Source organism: Silurus aristotelis (genome assembly GCF_946808225.1).
Source record: "Silurus aristotelis genome assembly, chromosome: 4".
NCBI classification, from domain to species: Eukaryota; Metazoa; Chordata; class Actinopteri; order Siluriformes; family Siluridae; genus Silurus; species Silurus aristotelis.
In genome coordinates, this window is record NC_139577.1 from 19,591,086 (window position 1) to 19,618,775 (window position 27,690).

Here is a 27,690-nt window from a genome sequence, read left to right on the forward strand (position 1 = left end):
AATAATAATAATCCTTTGGTGTACGAATGCTACCTGTCTGCAATGCTTCTGTGTTGTCATATCATTATCAAAAATAAAAGAATGCTTACATACGCTGTACTGACAGCTGTGAAAATGTAGTCAACAGTACAAAACTGACTGTATTAATCAGCTGAATACATTTCCACATTTAAGAGCAGGAACAGAAGAGTTGAGTGAAGAGGCAATGATCAAGATCATGTTTGAATGCTGCAAGTAACTTCAGGTGATAAAACCTAACCTTTCAAACCTATATTCTTTTACATTTACCAGCAGCATTGTTGCTCCAAAAGTAGATTAGCATAGTAAATGTGGAAGCAAGCAGATTTCTGAACTATATCTCTGCCAAAAAATTATAAATTTGACCATGTGAAGGAGAAAATATGCAAATACAAAAATAAGCGGAAATGATGCGTATGGTATTATACGGGCCCAAATTCATTAGGTCAGAGTGTAATGAACAAAGCCATCCCTGACGGTGATTACTCCTGCATGCCTGTATCGCCTGCTGAGCAATTTGGATCCACCTCTCAATCAAAATCAGTCTATCAAGCATATCAGAACAATTAAAAGCAGCAGACACATGGCTCACCAGAATAAGGAAAGACATGCTCATTCTCAGGAGTTAATGAGTTTGAGGTGGCGGTAATTAGGACGTGCAGTGATCTGAGTGTGTTGACAGGTACGAGGCTGTTCCACTAAATTCCTCTAAAGCAGTAAAGACAGAGACAGAACCCCAGCCAGACAAACTTGGGCTGGCTCGAATGTGTGCTGCAGAACCCACTGTACTGTGACTGTAGTTTCCTACTGCGGGAAGTCAAACAGCTTTTCTTTGTGGAGAGTAAAGTTATTAATTTGGCTGCCGCCACTGAAAAAATAGTGCAAGAGAAACTGTAAAAGGCCTGTCATAACTACAGTGCTTGAAAAAGAATACAAAGTTTCACATGCCAGCTCTGGGCCCTATTGTTCAGTAAGGACTGAATAGAAGTGTGACTATGAAAAGAGAACAGAGGCCAAGTAAATACACACAAACATTCACACTCGTTCTCAGAAGTAGAGAGTGTGGGATCACCCCCTCACCCCACACACAGTGCAAGAGGAGAGTCTCTTCCAGCTCTTCCATTCAAGCCAGGCACAAAGCCACCCCACCGAGTCATTCTTCTGTAGACCCTGTCATTCTCCACCCATCTGACCCTCCTCCACACACACACACACACACACACACACACACACACACACACACACACACACACACTCACGTACACACCATCCATCTGCCATAAAACCCTAGCTTCTTTTCTTATTCATCCATCCCTGCTCATCTTCACTTCATTAAAATCTCCTTCTTTTCTTTCCTGTCATCCACCCCTCCACCTAACCCTTTTAACTCACTGTGTCCTCATCAGCCTCCTGTTTCATCCACTCTTCTCCTATTCGTCCCGTGCCTGTGTTAGGGAACACGATGGCAAGTGAATAAGTGTGTGGTCTTTGTGCTTGCGCTACGAGCAGCTGCAGTGATGCCCATCACTCATTCAGACGGACGTTTGTTGCTAATAGGGAACGAATAAAAAAATTTTGCCACCAGATTCAACAATCCATTCCCTCTATAAGCGCTCTCTATAATAAAGATGGCAATCAAAAATATGAAAAGTCAAGAGCAGTGGGAATTCAGGCCTCATTGTTTATTTAGCTTTCCTTTTCTCAGTTGTTCCATAACTACCAATCTGTATACAGTATCTCTCTCTCTCTCTCTCTCTCTCTCTCTCTCTCTCTCTGTCTCTCTCCTTCTTTTTCTCTGTTGTTTGTTGCATATTTATTGTAGCACACAATATGTTCGGTATTGGCAAAGCATTAAAAGTGTCCACCAATAATAAGTGGAGCTCTAGCCATCGACAAGCGCCTTAATAAAAACATCTCCTCCCAACGATCTGCTCATCAGTTACTAACCTTCACTCTTTTGCTATGTCTCTCTTTTTTTTACACGTTTCGTCCTGGAGTGAGCCAGAGACTTAATGATGCTTGAATGCCACTGCTTCTGACTTCTCTCTCCTCTCTCCTTCTACTGTGCTCTTTTTTTTTGCAATAAAGGATATCTAAAATGTAACGGGCACCATCTCGGTGCATTCGTCTCACATTTTATTTCTGTTTCTTTCCATCTCTCTCTCTCTCTCTCTCTCTCTCTCTCTCTCTCTCTCTCTCTCTCTCTCTCTCTCTCTCTCCATCCTTCATGTGTCTCATCATTAACACTGCTCTATCATATACATCCACAGATAGATATGCACCATTTACCACAGTATCTATCGTATTGACTTTTAATCTAACGCTGCTAGGTCGTGGTGTCAAGAAAAGGTAATTAGAATGATGGATTTACATCTTACATTTGCTGTAGTGGCTAAGTGCTGATAGTTCTCTAGTACTTTTCCGAGGGTTGTGAGCTTGAATCCCAAATCCCGCTCCTTGCACAAGGCCATTAACCCTTTTCTCCTCGGCTCAACTACAAGTCACTTTGGATAAAAGCATTTGCTAAATAACTATGAACATGCAAAACATAATAATAAATAAATCCCAAAACACCTATTAACATGAAACTATGTACTAATGTTTCCTACAGCACAGACACATATACTCGCTTACACGTGCATTGCCATGTAAAGGGTTGAAAGAGTCGTAAACAGATTTAAAATATTAACAAGGGCCACTTTGCTGTGATGAATAATACAGGATTGGAGAGTGAGTAGGATGCCCGTGATCGCCAATACCCCCACCCATCCACTTCTCTATCCCAAAGCTCCCATTAAACTAATGCATAGCCAGCATTGCAACTTGCACTCCCCACCAGTCTGCTCACAAACATATGGAATCCCACTCCATCCTTATCTTTCTCACTTTATCTATCGCTCTATCTTAAAAAAAAAAAAGACTGCCCTCTTCATTTTCTCCAATTTTTTTCTGCCTTGAACATTTTGTTTGAACAGTTCTGTTTACTTTCTAAGTTCTCATCTTCCTGGACCTGTCTCTCAGAAGCCATCAATTCTTCTCTAAAAACCTGTGCTGTCTATAAAAAGTGCTTATAATGGACTATGGCTCATTTTGTACACACCACACAAGCACAAATCTTTCTAGAGCAGTTCAAGAAGAAAAAAGTATTTTCCCATAGTTAGTGCTACAGCGCAACTCACATGGCCCATACAGAGAGGGACAAACATGTTTTCTCAACTGATTAAAGACATAAGGACACACTTCACTTCATTGTGGACAAATCAACATATTGTTTCATACACTTTGAAAAAAATAGTTTTGCTTATGTTTAAAAACGCACATAGACTAGCAAAATAGCAAACCTATAATATGAAAAAAAAAAGATAAATAAATAAATAGATAGATAAATTGCTGACAAATACATATGCTTTCGGACTAATTGGATAGTATCGTGCCTGTCCCAAAACTACTATTTTTCTCATAACAATTTAGCACAGAAGAAATTTGAACCATTCCTTTTTCCCGCAGCTTCCTCATTTAAGTCTAAACCCCAGACACTTACTGTACTGGCTCTGATGCTGAGATTAAAATCTACCATTCCATTATTTTTCTTTTGAAAAACACAAACATGCACTCAATACACATGCACATACATGCTTCTCTTATCTCTTTTTCAGATGTTTTCACACACACACACACACACACACACACACACACACACACACACACACACACACACACACACACACACACACACACACACACACACACACACACTTATGAGTGATGGGACTGATGGGGCAGAGAAACTAGACATGGGTTCCTGGCAGTCTAGGTAATTAATGTGTATGTCAACAATGAGGGAGCAGTTTCACAGAAGAAATTTAAACTCAGTGCACACACACACACACACACACACACACACACACACACCCACACACACACACACACAGCTGCAGAAGGCGAGAGGAAGAATAAAGGAACCGACTGGACAGAATAGAACATGATATGTTATCTGTCTTGACTCTGATGCTGTACGGACTGAAATAAGTGTTGGCGTCTCTGTCACATTGATTAACACACAGAGTTGTACCTGATAAGACAACAGCGCTCTTAAACCTTGACCCAACCAAGAACCAATTGCTAATGTCCAGCTCATCGTCAGCCTTTTTTCCTCCCATCCAGGCGATTTCAATTTTAAACAACGCCCCTCTAATTCGGCATAAGCAGCTTTTCTAGGTTGCCTGCCCAGGGACAACGGCTGGGGAGTTGCACAAACTGCTCCAATTAAACAGGTCTCGTGTAACTCTAACGAGAAAGCACAAGCTAAAAAGTGATCAGTAACAACTAATTTGTTTAGTCAGGGACAAAACAAACTCTGAATACAACACGTACAAATGCACCATTCTGCACCGTTTACATGCAGCTGTGCCAGTTTGACTCTGTACCTATTTTTTTCCTTTTTTAACCGTCAAACAATCTGCGGAAGTCTGCAAATGCTCCCTTTCAGTAAATTTGCTTTTAAAAGTGGAGAGCAAGGGAGACAAGGGAAAGGGGATTTAAATCATTGCTCCTACTCATGTAAGCTTCTCTGAGCACCAAAATGTGCTGCGTACAACACTTCATCCTATTCAAGTACCACATATTATTTTTATACAAAGTCAAAGTACTCAATAGCTTGTAAAATCCCAAGACAAAGACAATTTCAAATGTTATTTAGAGTTTGTTTTAATATCCTAAGCAAAAAACGTGTCATGGTATAGATGCTTACACAAACTAATACTAATAAAATCTTCAAAAGAGTGAAATACTGCTATTTCAGAGGAGTATTGTGAAGAGAGGGAGGGATGAGGGATGATTCAATGTGCCTTGAGTAAACAGGCAACACAAAGGCAACAAAAATGGACCATGGTGGGGGGGGATCTTGTGCATTAACCTGTCAGGAGGTACAAAATCTGTTTAGGCACTCCATTTCAGATGTAAATAGATTTTTTCTTTGGGACCAGCTTGTTCCTCTAATAAAATTCTGTACGGACTAAATTTCCACTTGCATGTGCAATATTTTTATTACTCAACCAGGTTTGGAAAACACATCCAGAGTGATCTTTGAGAGCATGTTTAACCTGTGTAAGTATATGCGGTTATATCTATAGCTCCTTAAAATAGAGGCAGGGGTTATTATTTAGTTACAGTGCTTGAGGTCAAACCACAAGTCATCACCAATTTGAAGTAGTCAGCATGTTTGGTCTCTTGAGTTTGGGTTTTACTCCAAGTCATAACAGCAAATAGGCCTGTATATGGAAAGTTCAGGAAGAAATAAGCTTCATGGAGAACACTGTAGAAAAAAAAAAATTCTTCACATTTAACTATTCAAATGATATTTAAAATAGTTGGATTATGTCCATAAAGTAAATGCACTCTTTCTAACACACACACACACACACACACACACACACACACACACACACACACACACACACACACACGCACACAAACACAGAGTAACAAATTGCATAGGTCTAGGACTGAATAATCTCATGCACTCATTTCCCTACATTTTTACATACACGGCTACATATTCTATATTCTTTTATTTATTTATAATTTATTTATTTATTTATTTTGTTTGCTTTTTGTTTGTTTGCCACGAGGACACCGAAGATGAACTTAAATCTACAAGAATCTGACTGCGTTTCCATTCTTTACTGAAAAGCACAACTTAAATAACGCCAATAAAGCACTGTAGAGTAGAACAGAACAGCACGACCCCTGAGGTTTCACTGACTTCTTAAGTAGCCCAAATTTCTCTCCTCATTCACAAACACTGAGAGTGCTCCCCATCTCTCCACCACATTCAGGAATCAGCTCATGGCCAGAGGAAGCACACAATCTGCACGCTAAATAAATGCAAACATCAGTTTCTTCTCCTAAAAGTGCTCAGCAAAAATGCATTCTTCATTCACCACAGACTGCACATTGAAGCCCAGGCCTGAATAATTCGCCCTGTGTGAAAATATTACTGCTGACAAACATTACATTGACAATCTGACAAACACACGCACACACACACACACACACACACACACACACACACACACACACACACACACCTTTTAAAAAAAAGCCTTCAGGTTTCACGTGCTGTCTGCACTGTATATTCCGGATAACTATAATCTTTTACTTTTACCCGGACTAGCAGGAATTTGCAGAGGGGAAAAACAGCGCATTAAATCTCTGCTCCATCAGATGGACGTGTGAGATAATAAATCGTGTAGGGTCTTGATTCAAAAGGAATTCATTTACACTTATCAGCTTCGCTTTACTTCGCTATCAAGATCGGGTCGTTGCCAAGTGCATCTTCATAGAAGTCGGGCAGGAAATAAATCTTCTTCAACTAGCTCTTTGAATACACTGAGTATACCACTTTGGTTAATTGTATAATTGCACATTTCGAATAGAACTCAACAATAATAATATATTATAATACAGAAGCGTAAGCACTTTATTTAAATGTGATGCATGTTTTTTTTTTTTGTTGTTGTTTGTTTTTTATTTATTTTTTTACAGGTACCGTACAGAGGAAGTACATTACCTGCATTGCACACGAAGGTTCCGCCGATGATCAGCAGCGCGAGCAGCGAGCCGGGAGCTGGCGCGCGCTCTCCGCACACACACAGCAGCATCTTCGCTCAGGTGACGCGGCGCTCTCGGTGTGCAAATGTGTTCTCTCTGCTCTCCGCTTCAAGGCGAGTGTTATTTCCTCCAAATGAATAAATCAGACAAACAAGAGAGCGAGTATATTCTTCCGTAGCCGCTCTGTGCGTCCTCAAACTTTCACAAACAGTTCCACTTGGCGAGGATGTTCAGCAGCAAAGCGCGTGAGTAAAAGTTCAAAAAGTCCCCGAAATGTACCGCAATTCGTCAATGTTTATCCACAGGACCGAACTGCAATACGCCACAGTAGAAGATAGAAAGGAACAACGCGTTTCTGTAGGTTAGAAAAGAGGCTCGGCAGGTGCCGGCTGTTATCTGTGTGCGTCCATCCTCCGAGCGCGCGCCGTCTCTCCTGCACGGTGTACGCTCGCTCGAGGAGTAAACACGAGCAGCGACTCCGAACTGCCAGCTCTCCATCAGCCAATCAGAGAGCAGTTTTGCTCCGCGCACACGCACGCGCGCATGTACACCGACGAAGTGAGCGCAAGAGGAGCGGCAGAGAGACGTGTAGAATTCAAAGGAACGAATGAGATCAAAGTGTTCAAAGTGATTATACACTATACAAGTGATTATACACTATATATATATATATATATATATATATATATATATATATATATATATATATATATATATATATATATATATATATATATTTATCGGTCCACTTTGCTGTTTATATAAAAATAATTGCGCGCATATATATATATATATATATATATATATATATATATATATATATATATATATATATATATATATATATATGCGCGCAATTATTTTTATATAAACAGCAAAGTGGACCGATAAAACCACATAATCTATTTAAATTTAGATTTGCACACAATTATGTGATCACTTTTGGTTTGAAACGAAAAGCCTTAAAACACTAAAACAAACCAAAAGTACTGATTAAACCTATCTACCTACTTTACTCCATCTTTCTGACCACAAGTCACACTCCATTACAAACCATTTGCTAGTCCAAGTGTGTATTTTTTACATACAGTACTTGCAAACCCAGTCCCTGTGAACTCTTTCCACTTAGGTGGTCTAATTGTTATATTGTGTTTCCACACGAGGGCGCTATTTCCTAGGTCTGCTGTGATGCTTATTACTGATATGGAAAATACATTCACTCATTCATCTTCAGTAACTGGTTGAGCCTGGTGCTGTTGGGGGAAAATAGCTTGTCCTGGGAACACTGGGAGCGAGATGGAAATAAACTTTGAATGGGAAGCCAGTTACCTGCAGAGCATCATGCTCTCTCTCTCTCTCTCTCTCTCTCTCTCTCTCTCTCTCTCTCTCTCTCTCTCTCTCACACACACACACACACACACACACACACACACACACACACACACACACACACACACACACACACACATCCACACATATCACATCCAGGATAATATATCATAGCCAGGCTATCATTTAAAAGGTGAGAGGAAACCAGAGAACCCAGATGGTCAGTCGTTAGAAGAATATGCTAAATTATGTACATAGAGTCCAGAGATCAGGACCAAACTACTGAAAATAAAGCTGCAGCACGGCTGCCACTGTGATACCCTTTGCATGGATATGAGAATAATTATGTAAAATGCCACAGATTCCAATGATTATTACTCCACCCTGCCCGCACTCTTTTTTCTTCACTTCTCTAACACACTCTTCATTACTTTGCACCTCAGGTACCTGAACTCCTCCACCTTCTCCACCTCTTCTCCCTGCAACCACACCACTCCACTGCACTCCCTCTCATTCACACACATGTACTCTGTCTTACTCCTACTGACTTTCATTACCCTTCTCTTCAGCGCATACCTCCACCTCTCCAGGCTCTTGTTAACCTGCTCCCTACTCTCACCACAGATCACAATATCATCTGCAAACATCATAGTCCATGGAGACTCCTGTCTGACCTCGTCCGTAAACCTTTCCATCACCACTGCAAACAAGAAAGGGCTCAGAGCAGAACCTTGATGCAGTCCGACCTTCACCTTGAACCAGTCTGTCGTTCCTACTGCACACTTCACTGCTGTCTCACACACTTCTCTGACACACCTGACTTCCTCATACAATACCACAACTTCTCTCTCGGCACCCTGTCGTACGCTTTCTCTAAATCCACAAACACACAATGCAACTCCTTCTGACCTTCTCTATACTTCAACAACATTCTCAAAGCAATTTGATTATATAATAATACATACCGTAATTTCCGGACTATAAAGCGCACCCTTGTATAAACTGAAACTACTGAATTTACACAGGCTTTACCGGAAGAGAGTGTCTGTTACACGGTGTAAGGGGTGAAATATGTTGTGGCTCCTTTAAGAGCAGAGCGGCAATTTGGGAACAGCATGTCACTGCATTCTTCCGGTATTACTCTGTGTGTGTGTGTGTGTGTGTGTGTGTGTGTGTGTGTGTGTGTGTGTGTGTGTGTGTGCGCGCGACTGAGGATTATGTGCTCATTATTTTCTGACGCTCATTTCTAAGTTTCTTTGACTAACCCATAACGCTGTTGCCAAAAAAAATTAAAAAGCACGCGTTTTGGAAACCTGTCTGTGCTTATAAGATTTCATTTGCAACTGGAGTTAGTGAGCTCTCCCTTTACCCAGATTAAACGCGTTAGAACGACTTGTATCTAAACAGTAGCCTACCAAGAAAGCCATTGTTCACTGTCTTCCTCCTTCCTTTTACAACTACTGTATTTCTCTCGGGAGTTTATCTTTTGTCATCGTCGTGCGTTTAAAAATCAACACCCGTGAAAGTTTTTCTCCCGATGCCGTGCAGCTCAGAACACAGGTGAGGTGCGTTTTTTCGTTTCCGTTCGAAAATTTTGTTGGTCTAATATTATGGGGTTCAGTTTTTTGGCTTGAAGATTGTGAAACCGGGAAAAACCCAGGAAAAATAAGTAAGCCGCTTCGTTGTTTAAGCCGCGTTCAAAACGTGGGAAAAACGCGTTCAAAACGGCGGCTTATAGTCCGAAAAATACGGTATCTGTAATTGACATTGCATTGCAGCCATTATATCTATAGCCTGAACCACAGTCTGAGAATCGATGGTTCATTTCATTTTTTATCTTAGACAATATCTTTATCTTTTATCTTTTTATCTTTATACAATACAATTCATCAATTTGTTGTGTATTTAGCGGTTTCTCTTTCTGTTGCATCCAAAGCAGTTGGAAACTGATGCCAGTTTCCTCACTGTGATCAAATGTTGTCATGCTGTGGATGGATTAATCATTTTTCACAGCTGGTGTTAAATCATGGAAAATATCATAACTGCCTCTGTCCTACATCTGCCCTCCTAAGCTGCATTCTAAAGCCTCCTCTTAAAAAAGTACTTGGGAGGAATGTAACCTCCAAACGTTTCTAGGCTTAAGGTAGTGAATCTCACAAAATCTTTAACATACTGTTGCTTAAAGCCTATTTCAAACATTCATAATCCTTAGTGAAGCTGGCACCCTATAACATTCTTTTAAATATTCTTAGACAATTTCTGGTTTATAGCGATTCTTTTTTCTTCTTCTGAATGTATGTGGTTAGTCATCAGGCCAGTTATACAATTCAAGGGCTATTCTGATGATAGATAGAAAGAGAGAGAGAGAGAGAGAGAGAGAGAGAGAGAGAGAGAGAGAGAGAGAGAGAGAGAATCTTTCTAATACTGAGTCATACAAAGTTTATAAAACACACACAGGCACACGGACATTCCGTTAAAAACATTTATGAGTACAAAGCTAATGGAGTTTCTCTGCATGAAAATCAAAGCTGAAAAAATCATTATCTTAAAATCTTTATTGTGTAGCGCATAGATTAGTTGTTGTACACACTTCACCAAAATGTTGTATTCTAAAATGAGTGTAGTGCATTTGCATACGAATCATGTTCAGACTAATTGGAAATGTATCTCATGAGGGATAGACAGAATAATGGTAGGAAAATAAGAGCATGAATGAGCGAGTATTGAATGATGTGGTAGTGTAAGTTAATCAGAGCATGACAAGAGCCAGGGTTAGACTTCATGCTAAGCTTCAGACCCTTATTATGCATTTATCCTATATAACAGATATTCATACTTTTTCTCATTTCATTCAGAATTAGAATCTGCTGTACTGTGAAATGCAGAAAGGGAATCTTGATTTTATGATATATAGAACAGTTAATAATAAATAAAACATTATTGCACTAATTTCAGGTTTGGGGTATTAGTAGGAGTGCTAAATATATGTGGTTTCAGTGTGCATCTATTAAAAAAATAAACAAATAAATTGCTAAACATGTCATTACATGTCTTCACATGTTGTGGCTCAGCCTAACTTAAACACTAAGGACTAAAAGTAATTAGAAAACCCCTACACATCCAGTAAATTACACTAAGGACATGTTCGACCACTTTGGAAAAGGCCACCTTTTAAAAGACCTGATTTATATGCTCAGCACCTTTAAAACATTTAGCTTGTTAAAACACTTTCGTATAGTAGCTTGTGGCATAAATCAAAGATTCTCAGAAAAAATGTTACTAATATGCAAAAAATCGAATCTACACCCCTGGCACAGATATCTCAGAGAAATGTAGTTTACAAAAAATAGTGGAATTGCTGATTTAATATCATATAAATAGTACAGATAAAAAGCTATTAAATGACTGTCTGCATTGGTTTCATCATTGGAGCCACTTATGATGTAAAAGCCAATATAGAACAAACACATGAATGTCCTAGAACGTGCCACTCAGTACATTGCTTATACATTTATAACTATTTCAACTTTTTGAATAATCTGTGACACATTATTTTATAAATTATTTTATTAATAATTAATAAATTAATTATTTTATTATTTTTTGAGGTGTTTCAAAGTTTGGCACGAGTATAAACCGAGAGTTTGGCTTCCGCTTGTGAGCGTTTACAAATTACCTCGGAGAGAGGGATGAGTTGAACCTCAAGGTGCTGCACGCGTTTGTGGAGTTGCACGAGTTCACAGATCTGAACCTTGTTCAAGCTCTCAGGCAATTTCTTTGGAGCTTCAGACTGCCAGGCGAGGCACAGAAGATCGATCGGATGATGGAGGCTTTTGCCCAGCGCTACTGCCAATGCAACCCGGGCGTCTTCCAGTCCACCGACACGTGCTACATCCTCTCCTTCGCCATCATCATGCTGAACACCAGCCTTCACAACCCCAATGTCAAAGACAAGCCCACCGTGGAGCGCTTCATCTCCATGAACAGAGGCATCAATGACGGTGGTGACCTACCAGAGGAGCTGCTACGAAACCTGTATGAAAGCATCAAGAACGAGCCTTTTAAAATCCCAGAGGATGACGGCAATTTTAATATTTATAGAAATAATAATAGCAGTTAACAGTTTTTCTCTTGTATAAGATATCCTTTTGCTCTTTTACTACAAATCTGCCATTATTGCCTTAATACACACAAATTCTACAAGTGGCAAAGTTTTTGTTCCTCTATATTTACGGATTTCTTTTTGTTTGCTATAGGATTTAGGCTTTGTGAAGGCCAATCAAATACGTTCACTTGTTTCACTTGTTGGACTTGCTGTCTTGAAGTTATTTTGTCAACTTTAGAGGTATATGCTGAAAATCAATGTCCTGCTGATGGATCAAATTCTGACCAAATTTAAACTTTTTGGTAGATGGGGCATAGAAGCATCAGCCTTTTTTTCCATACATAGTTCTAAAAAAATACTATCTGCCAAATAGTAATTCTTTTTTTTTATCTGACTAAAAACTACACCAAAAGCTGGGGAACATGTAAACTGGATCATTTTGCTCTTAGTACAGGGGCTTCTTCCAGCAACTATCAAGACAAGAAACTATTACTATCCATGTAGAATGGGAGCAGCAGGCCCTTTAAAGACATCTCCTCTTCTGATATCAGTGGAAGTAATAACCAAATATTATTTTTAGAAACTAGTGAATTGGCCCAAACCACATACTAATTATTTTTGCTAGGCCGGAGAGCAAGACGATTAATAGATTTCAATAAGTCCTGTGCTATATGTGCAATCTTTAATAACTCATTGAAGCTCGGTTGAAGGTATTTCCAAGAGACGTATAAAAAGATACTGTAAGAACTATACATAGTAAATGAAAAGAGTTATGTAGATGAACAGAATGAACCAGGAAGGCCCTTTATTATAAAGTAGAAAAAAAAGTAGAAAGAAAAAATATAAAAAAGAAATAAAAGCAATATCCTGTATTTCACCTTATTAATATCACAAAAAAACATATTTATTTTGTTTTAATATCAAGTGGCAGGATGCTTCCTACCTAAGTTCTAAACACTCTCCCATTGTCAAAAAATTACATTATAAGTACAAGTATTACTAATAAATGCTAACACTGGAGACTCATTCCACACTAAAAAAAAAGTACCTTACAAAGAACGATTTTATATATATATATATATATATATATATATATATATATATATATATATATATATATATATATATATATATATATATATAATTGTTTAAATTGAATATTAGGTTTGATTATGTGTAACAGTCTCCATACAAATCCCTATGAGTATCTGAATGAGGTCACTGACAAACCTTGAGAGTTTGAATTACAGTTAATAATACAAGTCATAGTCATGTTATAGAAAATTAATCTGCACCTTTTTACAAATTGCATTTAAGAATTTAACAGCACTGTGGATTAACAAAATTTAGTGTATAATTGTGCACTATATATTGTATGGGTCTACTGACAGTGTCTGGTAATTATCAGTGCAGAGGTCTCTTATCTAATGTCCCTTGCTCTAATCTCCATATACACCTGGGTTTGAAGGCTGTTGGGCATTTAGCAAATTTGCATTAGCAGAGCTATTACTCTAATTGTTAGCCCAGAAACTCAATTCTCACACAGCAATCAGGGGAAAAGCTAATGAAATTAAAGGAGAGAATTTTCAGTCATCATGTTCTTTGGAACTAGCCCATCAACTGCTGAAATGTAAAAGCTAGCCCGAAGCTAGCAGGCTGTTATGTGCAGAAGAATCAACACAAATCTAACAGTCTCTATGGTTTTGGAGTGTCTGGTTTGTGGATTGTATTGAAACCTTCTATTCCCTAAGGGATATATTTACTAATCTCTAATGATGAGAGAGACACTTCAAGACATTAAGAAAACATAAAGCTGCTGAAGGGATATGCTTTAGGCTATATTTTTAGGTGTGGTCATTAATGAATAATTTTGTTTGTGGGAAATCTTGAAAATCTGTGGGAAAACACTGAGTTCTAGTTTTCCTCATGAGCCTGCTTTTTAGAATCACAAAGTAATCATTTTCTGAATTCACAGGTAACACTGGTTAAAGTAAAGTATCAGGAAGCAACCCTGCCTACAAAAAGCAATGAGGCAGATTTAGCATATATTTTATATCTAAAAAATACTTCTGACATAAAGTTAGAAAAAATTATTTTAGACATTTGACCTTTATCTGACCTTGAACATATTAGAAGCCATTCCAGAAACTAATATGTTCAACTGCTGATTGCAATAATAATAATAATAATAATAATAATAATATTAATAATAATTATTATTATTATTATTATAATAACAACGATAATAATTATTATTATTATCGTTATTATTATTAGTATTATTATTATTATTATAATTATAATACAAATAAATCCTTCAATCATCCAACATATATATTAACAACAATCTTGTTGTATTAGGAATAGTTTATTATTAACGGATATGACCTCCATTTGCTCTCAAAACACTCTCAGGTCTTCATGGCATTTATGTTGTAATTTGATATTCTGTTCTGTTTAGACATGATTGCATTACACAATTCCTGCAAAATGTTTCAGTTGCACTTTTATCCTGCAAATCTCTTGTTCTACCACATACCAAATGTGTCCTTTTGAATTCATAAAAGGTGATTATTACGCTGAACTCACTGTGATGATCCTGAAACCAGTTTTAGGTGACTTTGCTTTGTGACATGGTTATATTATGATGCTAGAAGTAGCCAGTAAAAGATTGTGACAAAATAATACTTAAATACTTAAATATACAAATATTTAAATAGATTGTGGCATTTAAGCAATAAGTGGTTTGTATTAATGGGCCCAAAGTGTGCTAAGAATACATTCCTCACACGATTACACTTATTACACCAACCTAGACTGTTTGTACAAGGCAGGTTGGGTCTATTGAATCATGTGATTAGTTCCAGATTCGGGTTTGAACCAGACTGGCCTCTCACTGTTGACGTCTCTGGTCAACAAGAATTTTCTGACGGCTCAAAGTTTTTCTTTATTGCACCATTCTGAGTAAACAATTCTGACTGGGGTTTGAAATCCCTGGAGATCAGCTGGTATAGAAATACTCAAACCAGCCTGTCTGGTACCAACAAGACATGCCACAATCAACAACACTGAGATCACTGAGAACAACTCTTTTTCCTTATTCTTATGGTTTATGGATGGATGATGGATAATTGCATGAATGTGTAGGTATATTTTCTTCAAGTAGTGCAGTATAGTAATGGATCTTAGCACTACACTGAAACCGAATTGAACGTTTGGTACTAAAGTGTAGCTTTTTTGTGTATGCCTGAATGTTAGTTTAAATAAAGTTTTAAAGTAAATGTCTCTGTTCAGTGGCTAAGCAATGAGTCAGCGGTCTCTGCAATGGCCAGACACTGATTGATGCTTACACATGCTGGCATTTGGAGAACATAAAAGCAGGCTGGACCTGTGTACAACCCTAGCATTTCACAGACACCTGGGTAAATACCTCTGCTGTGAATGAGATGAGGAGATTCAACAGCCTGCAGAGATGAAGTCTCCTCACAGCATTTGTATGCAATGTGGTTAAATGAAAGAGATATTGCGGTGGACTTAATTCTGTATTGGCAGATCAGCCCCCACCTTACCGGGATAAAAGCAGAAAAAAAATCTGAAATGTTTATTTAGACTTAATAACTGAGTGGATGATCACAATGTTATGGCATGATTACAGTTGATAGAAATCCATGTTTTTTCAAGATAAGAAAAAAACTTTAAGCAACAAGCCAGATACCTTTGTGCAAGATTCATGTCCCTAAACAGAGTGCAGTGTAACACATGGAATATGGCACATACCGATGTAGTGGTGTATGGTTGGGCTTCACTCAATGGGAGAAAGATGTGTTTCACATTCTCTGAGCTGATGTAATTGCATAATGCCTTTGTGGCTCCTCAATTCTCTATTCTCCTCTGCCTCCCCATGTTCATTGATTAAGTTTGTTCTTTTCAGCTTGTGCATAATGCATTACGAATGAACAGAGCAAGCAAGTCTCACTAGGGAGCAGTCAGTTGATTTGTCCAAATGAAGAATAAATTTCGGATGAGCTCTGCTCTGTGTGTGTGTGTGTGTGTGTGTGTGTGTGTGTGTGTGTGTGTGTGTGTGTGTGTGTGTGTGTGTGTGTGTGACACTGAAAAGGAACTGTGAGAGCACTAATTAAACACAGCATCTGCCTCCATAAGGGCTTTTGGGAACACTGACTGTGAAGACTCAAAGTTCAAATGTTAACAACACTTGATATCATAGATCTGGTGCAAACTCACAGTCAATTACAGCAATTTTTTCAGCATTTGCATCAGTGTTAAAGGCACTAGTGATGAACTCACATTTATTGCTTTGTAGGGCCATTTAGTGTTTAGTTATATTCACTCATTTATCTCATAATGACTAATTCAATAGCAATTTATGCCAGAACAAAGATGCATAAAACGTTTGCTCCTAAATTAGTCATGAACAGTGCAAATGGCAACAATGCAACGAGAAGCAACAGCAATTGTTCCAGATCAAAAAGCTAGAAGTGGTGGAGCCTTCCCACTCTTTTAAAACGAAACAAAATTATTTATTATTTGGGATTTTATTATATTGGGATTTGTGTGAATTCAGCCACTAGAATGATTTCAGGCACAGATGTCAGCTGGCATGCATCTGGGTTTGAGGTCATTGCTATGTGTAGGTCCCTCGAGTTCACCCGAACAACCTCGGCAAAACAATGTTTATTTCGTCCTCGCTTTGTGCGCATGGGAATTGTCTTGCTGAAACAGGTGTGTGTTGAATGTAAAAAACTGTTTAAAGGCAAATGCATATTTTCTGTTCACTGTTTTGTTTACTTAACTTGAAATCAGGAATAGTGTTGACTAACTGTCTTGGACACATGCATAATGCAGTGTTTTGCCTATAATGAAATATACCCTCAACCCTAAAGGTAACATAACAAAAACAGTAAGTTACTAATAGGTAGAAGAATTGTTTTGGCCTCGTATTCAATGTTGACAAAATGTCAAGATGTTATTTCAAAGATTCTAAAAACATCCAGCATGTGTAAGTGTGCGTGTGTGTGTGTGTGTGTGTATGCTTGCAAATTAATGACCGTGGGTTAAGGCAATAGCATCATTTGCTGTTTTACACAAACAACCACTAGTTTGGTGACAAAGGAGCTGCATGCCTGAGGGAAGAAACAAGCATTTTGCTGTTCCCTCTTTCTCTCTTTCTCTCCATCATCCCTCACTCCTACTCACCTGGACCACCTCATTAATGATCTCTCAACGTCCAAGCTTCAGCCATGCATCATTTAGCAGATGCTCCTGAGAAATGATAGAGGTAGGATAGAGAAAGCTACAGGGTGATAAAGGGACTGGATGTAACTAAATTTGGAGAAAGTATACAGGACGTGTAGACCAAAAAACAAAAGTAACATAATGGAATAGAAGTCAGAGAAGGCATGTTGGAGGGTGAAGGAGAGAGCAAATTGGAAAGACTGTAATTATATTAATTTTGTTCTTGAGAGAGATAAAGTGTGGGAGCAACTGAAAGTCACAGACTTACTGAATTGTGAAGAAAGAAAGAGACAACGAAATAGAACAATTTTCTATCACTTTTAATTACATTAGCAGCGATGTACATGTTATGGTTTTCTGAAAATAAAAGCAAAATAAAAGCATTAAAATATTACATTTTCCAAATGTTTTTATAGTTATAAATAAATATATATATATATATTATAGTTAAAGAGTTCAATGACATTTAAACAATAGATTAGGTTTAATAATGGGCTGAATCACATTAATAGTTATCAGAAAGGTCATAAGTATGAAATCTAACCGGGTAAGAATCTCAACATTTGCATGCACAGTCGATTACTTACAATTGTTTCTCTTAGCTGTTGGATCCTTAGATTGCTCTACATGGGAGCAATTAAATCTGAAACTTAAAATGCCCCAACACTATAATTACTACAATCACATTCATTGACTGATGCTGGCCATGACATTTTTAAACATTGTGGAAAGTTCAGCATGATGGCTTAGAGAATAAAGACCTTCAGGAGTTCAACTACTGTCTATCAAAACAGACTGCTACCCAGGCTACCTTTACACTTGACCATCACTAAATCAAATCTGTTATTAAATGCACCACTCCAGCATTGCACTGAATAACATGTTTTGCTTGTCAGTATTTGCTTCCATTTACTTTAACAATTTACTATAATTAATTTCCAAGAGTACCGTGTAAATAATCTCACCTCTGAGGAGTACAAACATTAGTGTAGAGTGTCTCCATGGCATGTGAGCAGAGGCTACTTGAATCAACCTGCATACTCTCTCTCTCTCTCTCTCTCTCTCTCTCTCTCTCTCTCTCTCTCGAGAGAGAGAGAGAGAGAGAGAGAGAGAGAGAGAGAGAGAGAGAGAGAGAGAGAGAGAGAGAGAGAGCGAGTGGTGTGTGGAGAGCAGTAAATGGAGAAGGTGAGAAAGTGCTGCAGGCTAGAAGGAGGAAAAGGCCTGTTCTATTAATCATAGCTTTGATAGAGGGTGCCACAGAGTGACAATGAGCTCTGCTGCTATAGCAGCGAGCCATAAGCCCCATTTGCCATTAGCCCCTCTGCAGAGGTCCAAGGAAGCCCCTGTAGACTCACAGCTGAACCCAGAGATAGTAAAATATGAGTTGAGTTGCAGAGGATAGAAAAGAAGACATACAGAAAGGTAGTGGTTTCAGCAAAGATAAAGACTGTTGGTGAAATTCACCAAAGCCCATCACTAATTAGAAACTCAATTTAAGCTATGGATGACTTTACCAAGGGAGGTGTTAAAGGAACATACTGCATCTTTGATAAGCATTTAAGAGGTTGCGAGAAATCTAATAATCACCTTAAATCACCTTTATGTGTAAAATTCTGGTATTGTAATGAGTTTGATGACCTCAGTGATAATATCTGCCCTAAGCCACTGGCTCATTTCAGGTGGCATATTGTGCTGGTCATTTTATTAGAGTCCTATATAAAGGTCTAGTTGTGGGCATGCTCTGTTTGCCTGCACATGTTCTTACATCTCACCAATTTCAGCTTATCACCAGAAGTGGGAGACAGGCTTGGGCTGAAAAAAATAGAGGGAGAAGGAGTAAAACAAGAGATGTATGTCTTCAGTGATTTGCACTGGGCCAACAACCTCAATTTAACATTAACAAGGTTCAGAAAATGTGTTGAAAACTGAAGCCCAATTTTGAACTGAATTTTTAACAGCTGAATATTTGCAATCAGAGCCAAATTAAAGGGTTTTTATTTCAGCTATGATGTTGGACATTCAGAAAATTGCACACTTAATGATCCGTGCAGAATTATTGATCAGTTCTCAGATGTTTGTTTCTCTCTCTCTTTTAACACAGCACATAAATAATTACATATCGAAAGCATTGTTTTTATTCAAGTTAACTAACCACAGTTGGGTTGGAGGAGAATGCATTAGGTTTTCTGCAAACAGTGAACTTAAGGGCAAGTGATTAATACATTTGTAAATAAATTTGAAATCAGTAGAGTTGGACATTGACGAATGAATTATTTGATTTTCTTTCTGGCAGAGGTAGGTCTAAATTCTAGTACTTTAGTATTTGTGTTAGAAATGGTCACCGAAGCTCCTTGCTTTATTAGTCACAAATTAGCAAACAAATCATCAGATATCCAACCCCAAGACCAAAATATCTGAAATTTTAGAAAGACCTAACTTCTATACAGGAGAAATCAATTAAATAATTAAGACAGACTTCCTGTCTAGATAGATAGAAATGCAATCCAGAAAGCTTTAGCTAATGTTAATAGTTTCCCTTGCCATTTGTTAACTTTTTATGTTCTTTATTCTTATATGTAATGTTGTAAAAAAAAAAAAATAAAAAAAAAAATAAGAGCATAATATAGGTACATATAGTTACATTTTGCCTTGAAATGGCATTAATATCATAAAACAGGGCTGATCCAGATGATGAGCAACATAAAATAATGTGAGTGAGACAAAATGGGGAGAGATGGAGATAAGCTGGAGATAGAGATTTCCCTGCAGTGTTGATGCTTTTTTTGTTATAAGAAAGTAATAGGACACACATTTCTGAGTCTAAAGAAAAAAAAAGTGCTAATTTAAATGTAGTGAGACACCTGATTCCAGATATCCTTAGTGTACCATTAGCAAAATACATGCTAACCTTTATATACACTATAAATAGGAACACCTGTGCACCTGCTCATTCGTGCAATTATCTTATCAGCCAATCATTTGTCAACAACACAATGCATTAAATCATGCAGATACAAGACACGAGATTCTGTTAATGTTCACAGCAAAATGGGAATGGGAAGAATTGATTTAAGTGACTTCGACCTTGGCATTGTTGCTGCTGCCAGATGGCTGGTTTTATTTTTTCAGAAACGGCGAAATTTTTAGGATTTTCACACACAACATTCTCTAGAGTTTACACAGAATTGTGCAAAAAAACCTAAAAACATCCAATGAGCAGAAGTTATGCAGGTGTAAACACCTTGTTGATCAGAGTGGCCCAGAGAGACTGAATGGTCACACTGATTTGAGCTGACAGGAAGCATCTCAGAATTCACAACACATTGAACCCTGAGGCGAATGGGCTAGAAGAGCAGACTCCGACATCAGGTTCCATTCCTGTCACGCAAGAACGAGAATCCTAGTTTACACTGGAACAAAACACAACAGTTACCAATTCTTTTTAAATGCCACCTGGTCTTATTTAATCTTCAACTGTTTAATTTTTGTCATAACAAAATATACTTATTTCAGTATTAATAGTATTAATAATTAAAAAAAGTTTCATGACAATTATTTGTCAGAGGTCTGTTCAATTATAATGTAGGTTTATTACTAATAATATAATTGATTAATTGATTTATGACATAAGGAGGTATTATCAGGCAAACTACTGTGATAATAACTTTCACCTATGAAATCTGATAAAAAGGGATTCTTTTTACCTAGGCAGAGAAACTATTAAGAGAGTGGCATAAGATAAGAAAAGAATAGTATTACTATAATTGATCTATTACTATAATTATTGAACTACTAATAGCTGTGTTGCAGAGCTGACACTAAGGTGAACTAATATAATTTATTCTGTCAATCAATTAATATCCACAATCCTGAAAAAACCTATAAGAATGTGAAATGCTTTGGATATAATTTTAACAAACGTTTGTTAAACTCAAATATATAGTTGTTTAAATCTTGTTATAGTCTGACAAATTACATTATATGAACTAACCAGCTGCTAAGTGAAATGTAATAATGGGATATTGTATTGGAAGCTGCACATGATCAACACTGGTGCTGGCGTAAATTGAAATATATAATTTTTTTATTTCTGTACTTAAAGTGTAATTGTGAAAACAAATAAAATTCAGATAGTATTCGAAGGCAATAAAACAGTTAAGTCTCTCTCTCCAATTTCAGTTTTCACACAAAGCCACACAAAGCATTGCTTTACTCATTGAAACGACTTTGTTCAGTGTCCATTCTGTACTCAAAACTCCATCAGTCTTTTGCACCGTGACTAAGTGACACGCTTGAGAGTTATAAAAAAAAGAAATGTTTTTCTCTTGTATATTGTCTTGATTGTATTTAAATGTCTCTCTAAATAGACATTAAATGATTATTTGTAGAATTACTGTGAAAGGCCTGGAGCTCAATATTAAAATTATTTATAATAATAATAATAATAATAATTATAATAATAATAATAATGAGTATGATGATTATTTTAATGTATTTTTTAAAATATTATTCTTAATATTTTAATTATTATAGTATGACTGTAACACAAACTATTATAAATCAATCTGATACCTGAAGCGGGTTCTTTACAGGAAGGCTTCGCTCAGAGACTAGAGAAGACAAAGGGTTCCTTTCAAATCCTACACTTCAGGAAAGAACGACTGCTGGCAAACTCTCAGGAGAACGTCAGCTCTCCTTTTACTCTCTCTCCTTTGTCATGTCTTTTTTTTCGAGTCCCTTCTTCCAAGAAACTCTTGCGCTGGGGACCTCTTTATGATGAGTATGTGCTTCATAACTGGGATATCACAACACATATGTTTTGTTGCAAGCCACAAAAAAGTGAAGTATTTCACACCCACTTACAAAGTGTACAGCACATACAGTATATCTATTGAAAGTTTTGTTTGTCTACAAAAGAGGAATTATATTTTGTCATGTTGAATGCTTGAAAGTTTTTTTGTGGCCTCATGCATACAGTTGGTGAGTACACAGTAAAGAAAAATTTTGAAGTATATAGAGAGTAAGGAAGAGATAGAAAGTCTTACAAACACAAAAGCATGCTTACAGACAGAGGAGCAGACAGATAAAGATAAATTGTTAGTCAAGTGAGGCATAGGAATCAGATTGTGGGGCTGGCTGAGCAAGAACAGACTAGACAAGACAAATGTTTTGAACACAAATGACCAGCCACAGAGCAAGATATTCTGGCACCATGCAATCCATTCAACATCATACAGCGGACACAATACAAAGATGATCAAAATCGATAATGGAGGAAAAGAGGTAAAAAAACGAAAGTGAGGTGAGCACACCTAAATCAATGAGCCTGTAGGGTATCAACCGCAGGCAGATGTTCACTATGTGCACTTATAACTTTACATGACTAGGTGTGTGTGCAGGTTGCATAGACGCTTTCGAATGTGTGTGTACCCCCTGGCTGCAGATGTCTTGGTCTGTATCGACTCTAAGGTTGAAGATTTTTTTTTCTAGAAGTGTGAGGAATAGGAAAGGGAAAGATGAGCATTCCGGCATATGGGCTGCACTTTGTCAATATGTCTGTGATGCCTGAGAGCAAAACAATAGAAGCGAAAGGGGAGAGGCGAGGGACTGCAAAGCCCTTAGCAAGCAGACAATACCTAAAACATCACAGTTATTCTTATCTGTAGGATATTGTCTCTCCACAATACTTTCGATTAGCTCACTTGCTTTGTTAATGTCTTCTGGTTCGTGTGGGATATCACTGTTTGTTGTATTAAATATGCAGGTTTACTGTAACTGCTTAAGCACCAAAGACTTGCAAATCAGAACGATCACAGGTGTAATTATAGAGCTAATGATAATTGGTTCCTCTCTTCAGTGGCCCTACGGCATTTAAAATAAATATGAACAAATAACATGACTTCAAAAGCTGTTGAATGATCAGTAGAAATGATTGTTCGATCCTATGGGATTAGCATAATCTCCTGCTTACACATTACAAATAAAATCTTGCTTATTGGTTAAAGGGGGGCTAATCCAACGTTCAATCTTTATCTGCATGAGGCGTAATCCAACCTGATTAAGCTTTTTCACTGTAATTACCATAATGACAAGTTAGCAAATACTTTTACCCAACAATACTGAAGACCTCTCTATTTAATTATAGTCTGAGTTATTTACATGTCATGATGGATATTTGTTTTGTCCTGATCATGTTTGTGTTATTAAGGTAAATGAAGCTGAATTGCAGAGGGGATACCTGACTACAATTGTGTGTGTGTGTGTGTGTGTGTGTGTGTGTGTGTGTGTGTGTGTGTGTGTGTGTGTGTGTGTGTGTGTTTGTATGCATCCCATCTTTGGATATGAGACACCTGGCTCAGAGAGAAGCAAGCACATGGATGAAATTAGATTACACAATCACAAACGTCCCAATCAAGCCTCATACATATTTCATATCTTTGCCTCACAGAGTGATAATTACTTAATTAATATCCTGCCAACCTGCAGCTCCTCTGAGATCAGCCTGCCTGTAATCCCTCGCCAGCCCAGTGGGAGGCCTGTAGGATGGGTGTGGCCCATGGCACACTGATGAAAGAGCCTTTTACATGCATGAGCAGCAGGTCCCATCACTACCTCGACAGTTACCATGGAACTAAATCCTCAACCGGTTTTGCCCCTGCTTTCTTTTCCTCTCTTCTCTATAATCTGGTCGATCCAATAAAGTTCTCAGCTGGGGCTGTCCTATCGACACAGGAAGAAAGAGATTTATTCTCTGTGCTGGTTTAGCCGCATTCCCAAGAGAAGCAGGTTTTTTTGTGGGTTTCTAATGTTTTCCATACAGATGACTGAGGCCTAGTATATATATCAGAGAACGAATGAATCTCAATCAAAACAAGAATGCAATTCCATTCTAATTTATTCTGCTTTCTTATCACACAAAACACAGAGCTCATTCAAAAATGCAAGTTTAAGATAAAATGAATGGATTTAATTAGATTAATAATCTATTATTGAAATAGATTAAATAGTCTTTGATAGATTAAATCTGTATTATTCTGAAACAATTGACATTTTAAGTACAATTATGTCACTCTTTTGATCTGTATAGATTAATGAGATTTATGAAATGGATCCTGTCTTAGAAAAAAAATCAGCTTTTTTATACATTTTCCTGCTGTTTCCAATTCTTCTTTGCATACACTGATAAATAAATAACTAATGAAATTGAAACGCCTTCATAGCACGTGGCCTAATGGCAAAAGAAAATAACATTAATCTGGCTGTTCTATATTTATATTTAACCTCCCTAGACTGCTTTCTTTACAGAATTTGAGTAATGTATTACTGTGTATTACATTGTAATTAACCATTATCTGTGGATTTGATTTTTTTTTTTTAAGCACTTGAGAAATTAATTATGGCCTCTTTAAAAATGCACACAAAGTGTCATAATATTACTGTGACAGGCCACCAGCCAGACTTGGTCTTAGTGTAGTGTGTACTCATTGTGACTCCTGTGTGGCCTCCAGTGACCAGGCATTGTGTCTAGAGATATAAAAAAGATACATCTTTCACTATGCAATCAATCAATTCATAGGTTTCAGGCCAAGTCCAGGTTACTAATTACCCATTCAGAGGACGAGCTCCCTAAAGCTGGCAGGCCAGACCCTCCAGGAAGACCCTGGGGACCTGCTCTCTCTCTTCCCCTCATTAACTTCTCCTGTTCTTTACCCTTGCCTAGGCACCAGAGGAGCAGCCAAGGTTTGTGTGTAATTCAGTGGGCTGTCTCAGAGATAGCCAGGTGCCGCAGGGCTGGATGAGTAGAGGACACACTGCTCCATCTTTCACACTCTCCCCCACTTTCTGTGTCTTCCTAAAGAGCTCGACCAACATTCTGTAGGTACTCTAGCTTGCCACACTTTTACCATCCTTTTTCTGTTTTTATTTCTTCCATCCTTTGGCACTTTGTTCTTCCTGTCGCTTGTTCTTGTTTTCATATATTTTCCTTTCCTGATTTTCACCCTGACTTTTCCTACAAGGTATAGTTCATATATCCAGCTTCTTCAAAACATAGTCTTATTCTTTCCACACTTTCGCAGTCTCTCTCTTCTCCTCTGAGCTTTTTCTATTTCTCTCACACCCACAGATTGATTTCTGTGGACATGGAGAGAAATGTGTGCCATCAAGTTTATTTTTTTTCAGATTTAAATAGTTTTCTGCTCTTTCGTTTAGTTGGTTGGAACAGAATCACTCATCTAAACTTACCATATTGCCTTTTGATACAGTGAACTTAATGTTAACAAGAAAAAAAATTCAACCTTGAATGTATGAGCATGCATTACACGCCCACATAAGCATAGACTGTTCACCTATACACCCCCTAACACACACACACACACACACACACACACACACACACACACACACACACACACACACACACACACACACACACGGGCACACACACGCACACAAAAGATATAAAGACAATAACACAGGAGTTCCTTTCACTATTGCCCCCCCCATTATTGCAGTGATTATGGGCTGTAACAAATAAGTAAGTTATATTGATGTAATAAAACACTAAATTGGTTTTTAATGGGTAACATGATGAGTGAGTTGCTTTTATTGGAAAATCTCTTCACTGCCATATTCCTTTCCTACCTACCACCATCCTACGCTATTTTTGTTGTTTCTCATATTCACACTTTTTCCTCCTGTTGAGCAGTGATATATATATATATATATATATATATATATATATATATATATATATATATATATATATATATATATATATATTGTGTAACTGTTATATTCCCCAGTTGCAGAGCTCTGTGCTTTATCTACAGAAGCATGCTCATAGGAAGTGATATCATGCACAAATTCATCTATAGCACACTGATAGAGCATTTATTTGGACAACTAAGGTTTTTCTTCAAAGCCAGGACACTGATGTGTGGACTTCTGTATATACCATGTACCCATTGTGAGTTTTAATAGGCTTAGTTGTTAAATTGCTATTAACACATTACCTGATTACCTTTGATGCACCTGTTTGAAATAAAATACAATTAAACAATCCCTCTTGGTTGTTATGCATGCATACATATAGACATAGGGACAAAAAATACACACCTATACACACCTAATGGCTTAACATATATCCATCTCAAAAGACAGACCCCACATGCTCCAGTGAGCTTTTTTTAAGTGACACATTGTGACAAGTGAACAGAATAACAGATGTCGTCTTTAATCCAATCAGTGTCCACCATGTCCATTCAAAACCAACCCTTGCTTTCAGGTTTTAACCCCCACCCCCACACACCCATCCCACACAGTCCCCTGACAGCTATCCATCCAACCGTGCTCAGGGACCACCAACCTCCCAAGAGCTGGGAGATCAAGGCATGAGATCCGAGCTCATCCATACACATCATAGTCACCTCCCTAAAACACATCAAATCTACCTTCTCGTCCCACTCATCTTACTGCCTTAGGGCCCTGTTAATGACTTCTTCCTGTTTTATGCATCTTGGTGAGCTTCCATCTGAAAGGAACAGCAGCATATTAGCATAGTTGAGATGAGATTAGGCTAGCCTCTGCTGCTGGTGTGTTTGTATGAAATGATGGTGGGGGGTAATGAGAAAAAAGTCTCCTCCCTTCTCTGCAGCAGCAGGGGCAGTAAATGGGTTAATGTAATGAAAAGCAAGCAGGAATCTGCAGTGGCTTTCTATCTATTGGGCCAAGAGACAGAGCAGAAATATGAATGGATCCTAATGGGGGTGTGTGTAAAGGGAAGAACCACAGATTGAAGGATTAATGAGATCACAGGTCAATGAACACACCACATACACAGCACTTGACCTCAATCTATAAAAAAAACCTTTATACAAAAGGCAAAGTACATCAGAATCGACTTATTACAGATTTACACAGTTGCTTGTGAAAAGCATTAGTATTTCAAAAGAACACAATTTTCTCAGTAATTAAGACATGCCTGGTTTGTATGATTGTATTAACATGAAGTCATAGAAAAACCTTTTTTGTTGTTTTATCTATTGTTCTGTTTTTTTTTTCTTTTTCTAAATGTAATATGATGCACCATTTTAAATACATAATAAAACATATCGACTTTCTCAAAATAACAAATGTTTTTGTTAAAACAAACTAATCACCTACATAATATACAGTAGGTTAAAATTACTGTAAAAATCATTCTATAATAACGATAAGTGGCACCTTATTCTCACTCCTCTTCACCATGTGTAGACAGAGTCACAAAAAATCTGGCACTTAGTGAATTTTAGCATAATCTATATATGCTCCTGCTATATTAAATATTTATACACTGTTTATGAATAAATATTAAAGGCCTATGTAGGTACTCT

The 27,690-nt window shown here is 37.6% G+C and overlaps 1 protein-coding gene and 1 pseudogene across 4 annotated transcripts in view; one reads left to right on the forward strand and one right to left on the reverse strand.

The window, feature by feature from the left end:
* The window catches only part of unc5b (unc-5 netrin receptor B), a 66,379-nt gene extending 59,288 nt beyond the window's left edge, over positions 1-7,091 (reverse strand). For all 3 annotated transcript variants that reach the window (XM_083539400.1, XM_083539399.1, XM_083539398.1), the window contains exon 1: positions 6,590-7,091. In XM_083539400.1, coding sequence (XP_083395526.1) covers positions 6,590-6,680 — 91 coding nt within the window. In that variant the 5' untranslated portion in view covers positions 6,681-7,091. The remainder of the gene's footprint in view (positions 1-6,589) is intronic.
* Positions 7,092-10,620: 3,529 nt separating this feature from the next.
* On the forward strand, positions 10,621-12,079 carry LOC310724748 (cytohesin-1 pseudogene; annotated as a pseudogene). Its single transcript has 2 exons — positions 10,621-10,651; positions 11,622-12,079. The product of its transcript is annotated as a cytohesin-1 pseudogene (transcript).
* The last annotated feature ends 15,611 nt before the right edge of the window (positions 12,080-27,690 follow it).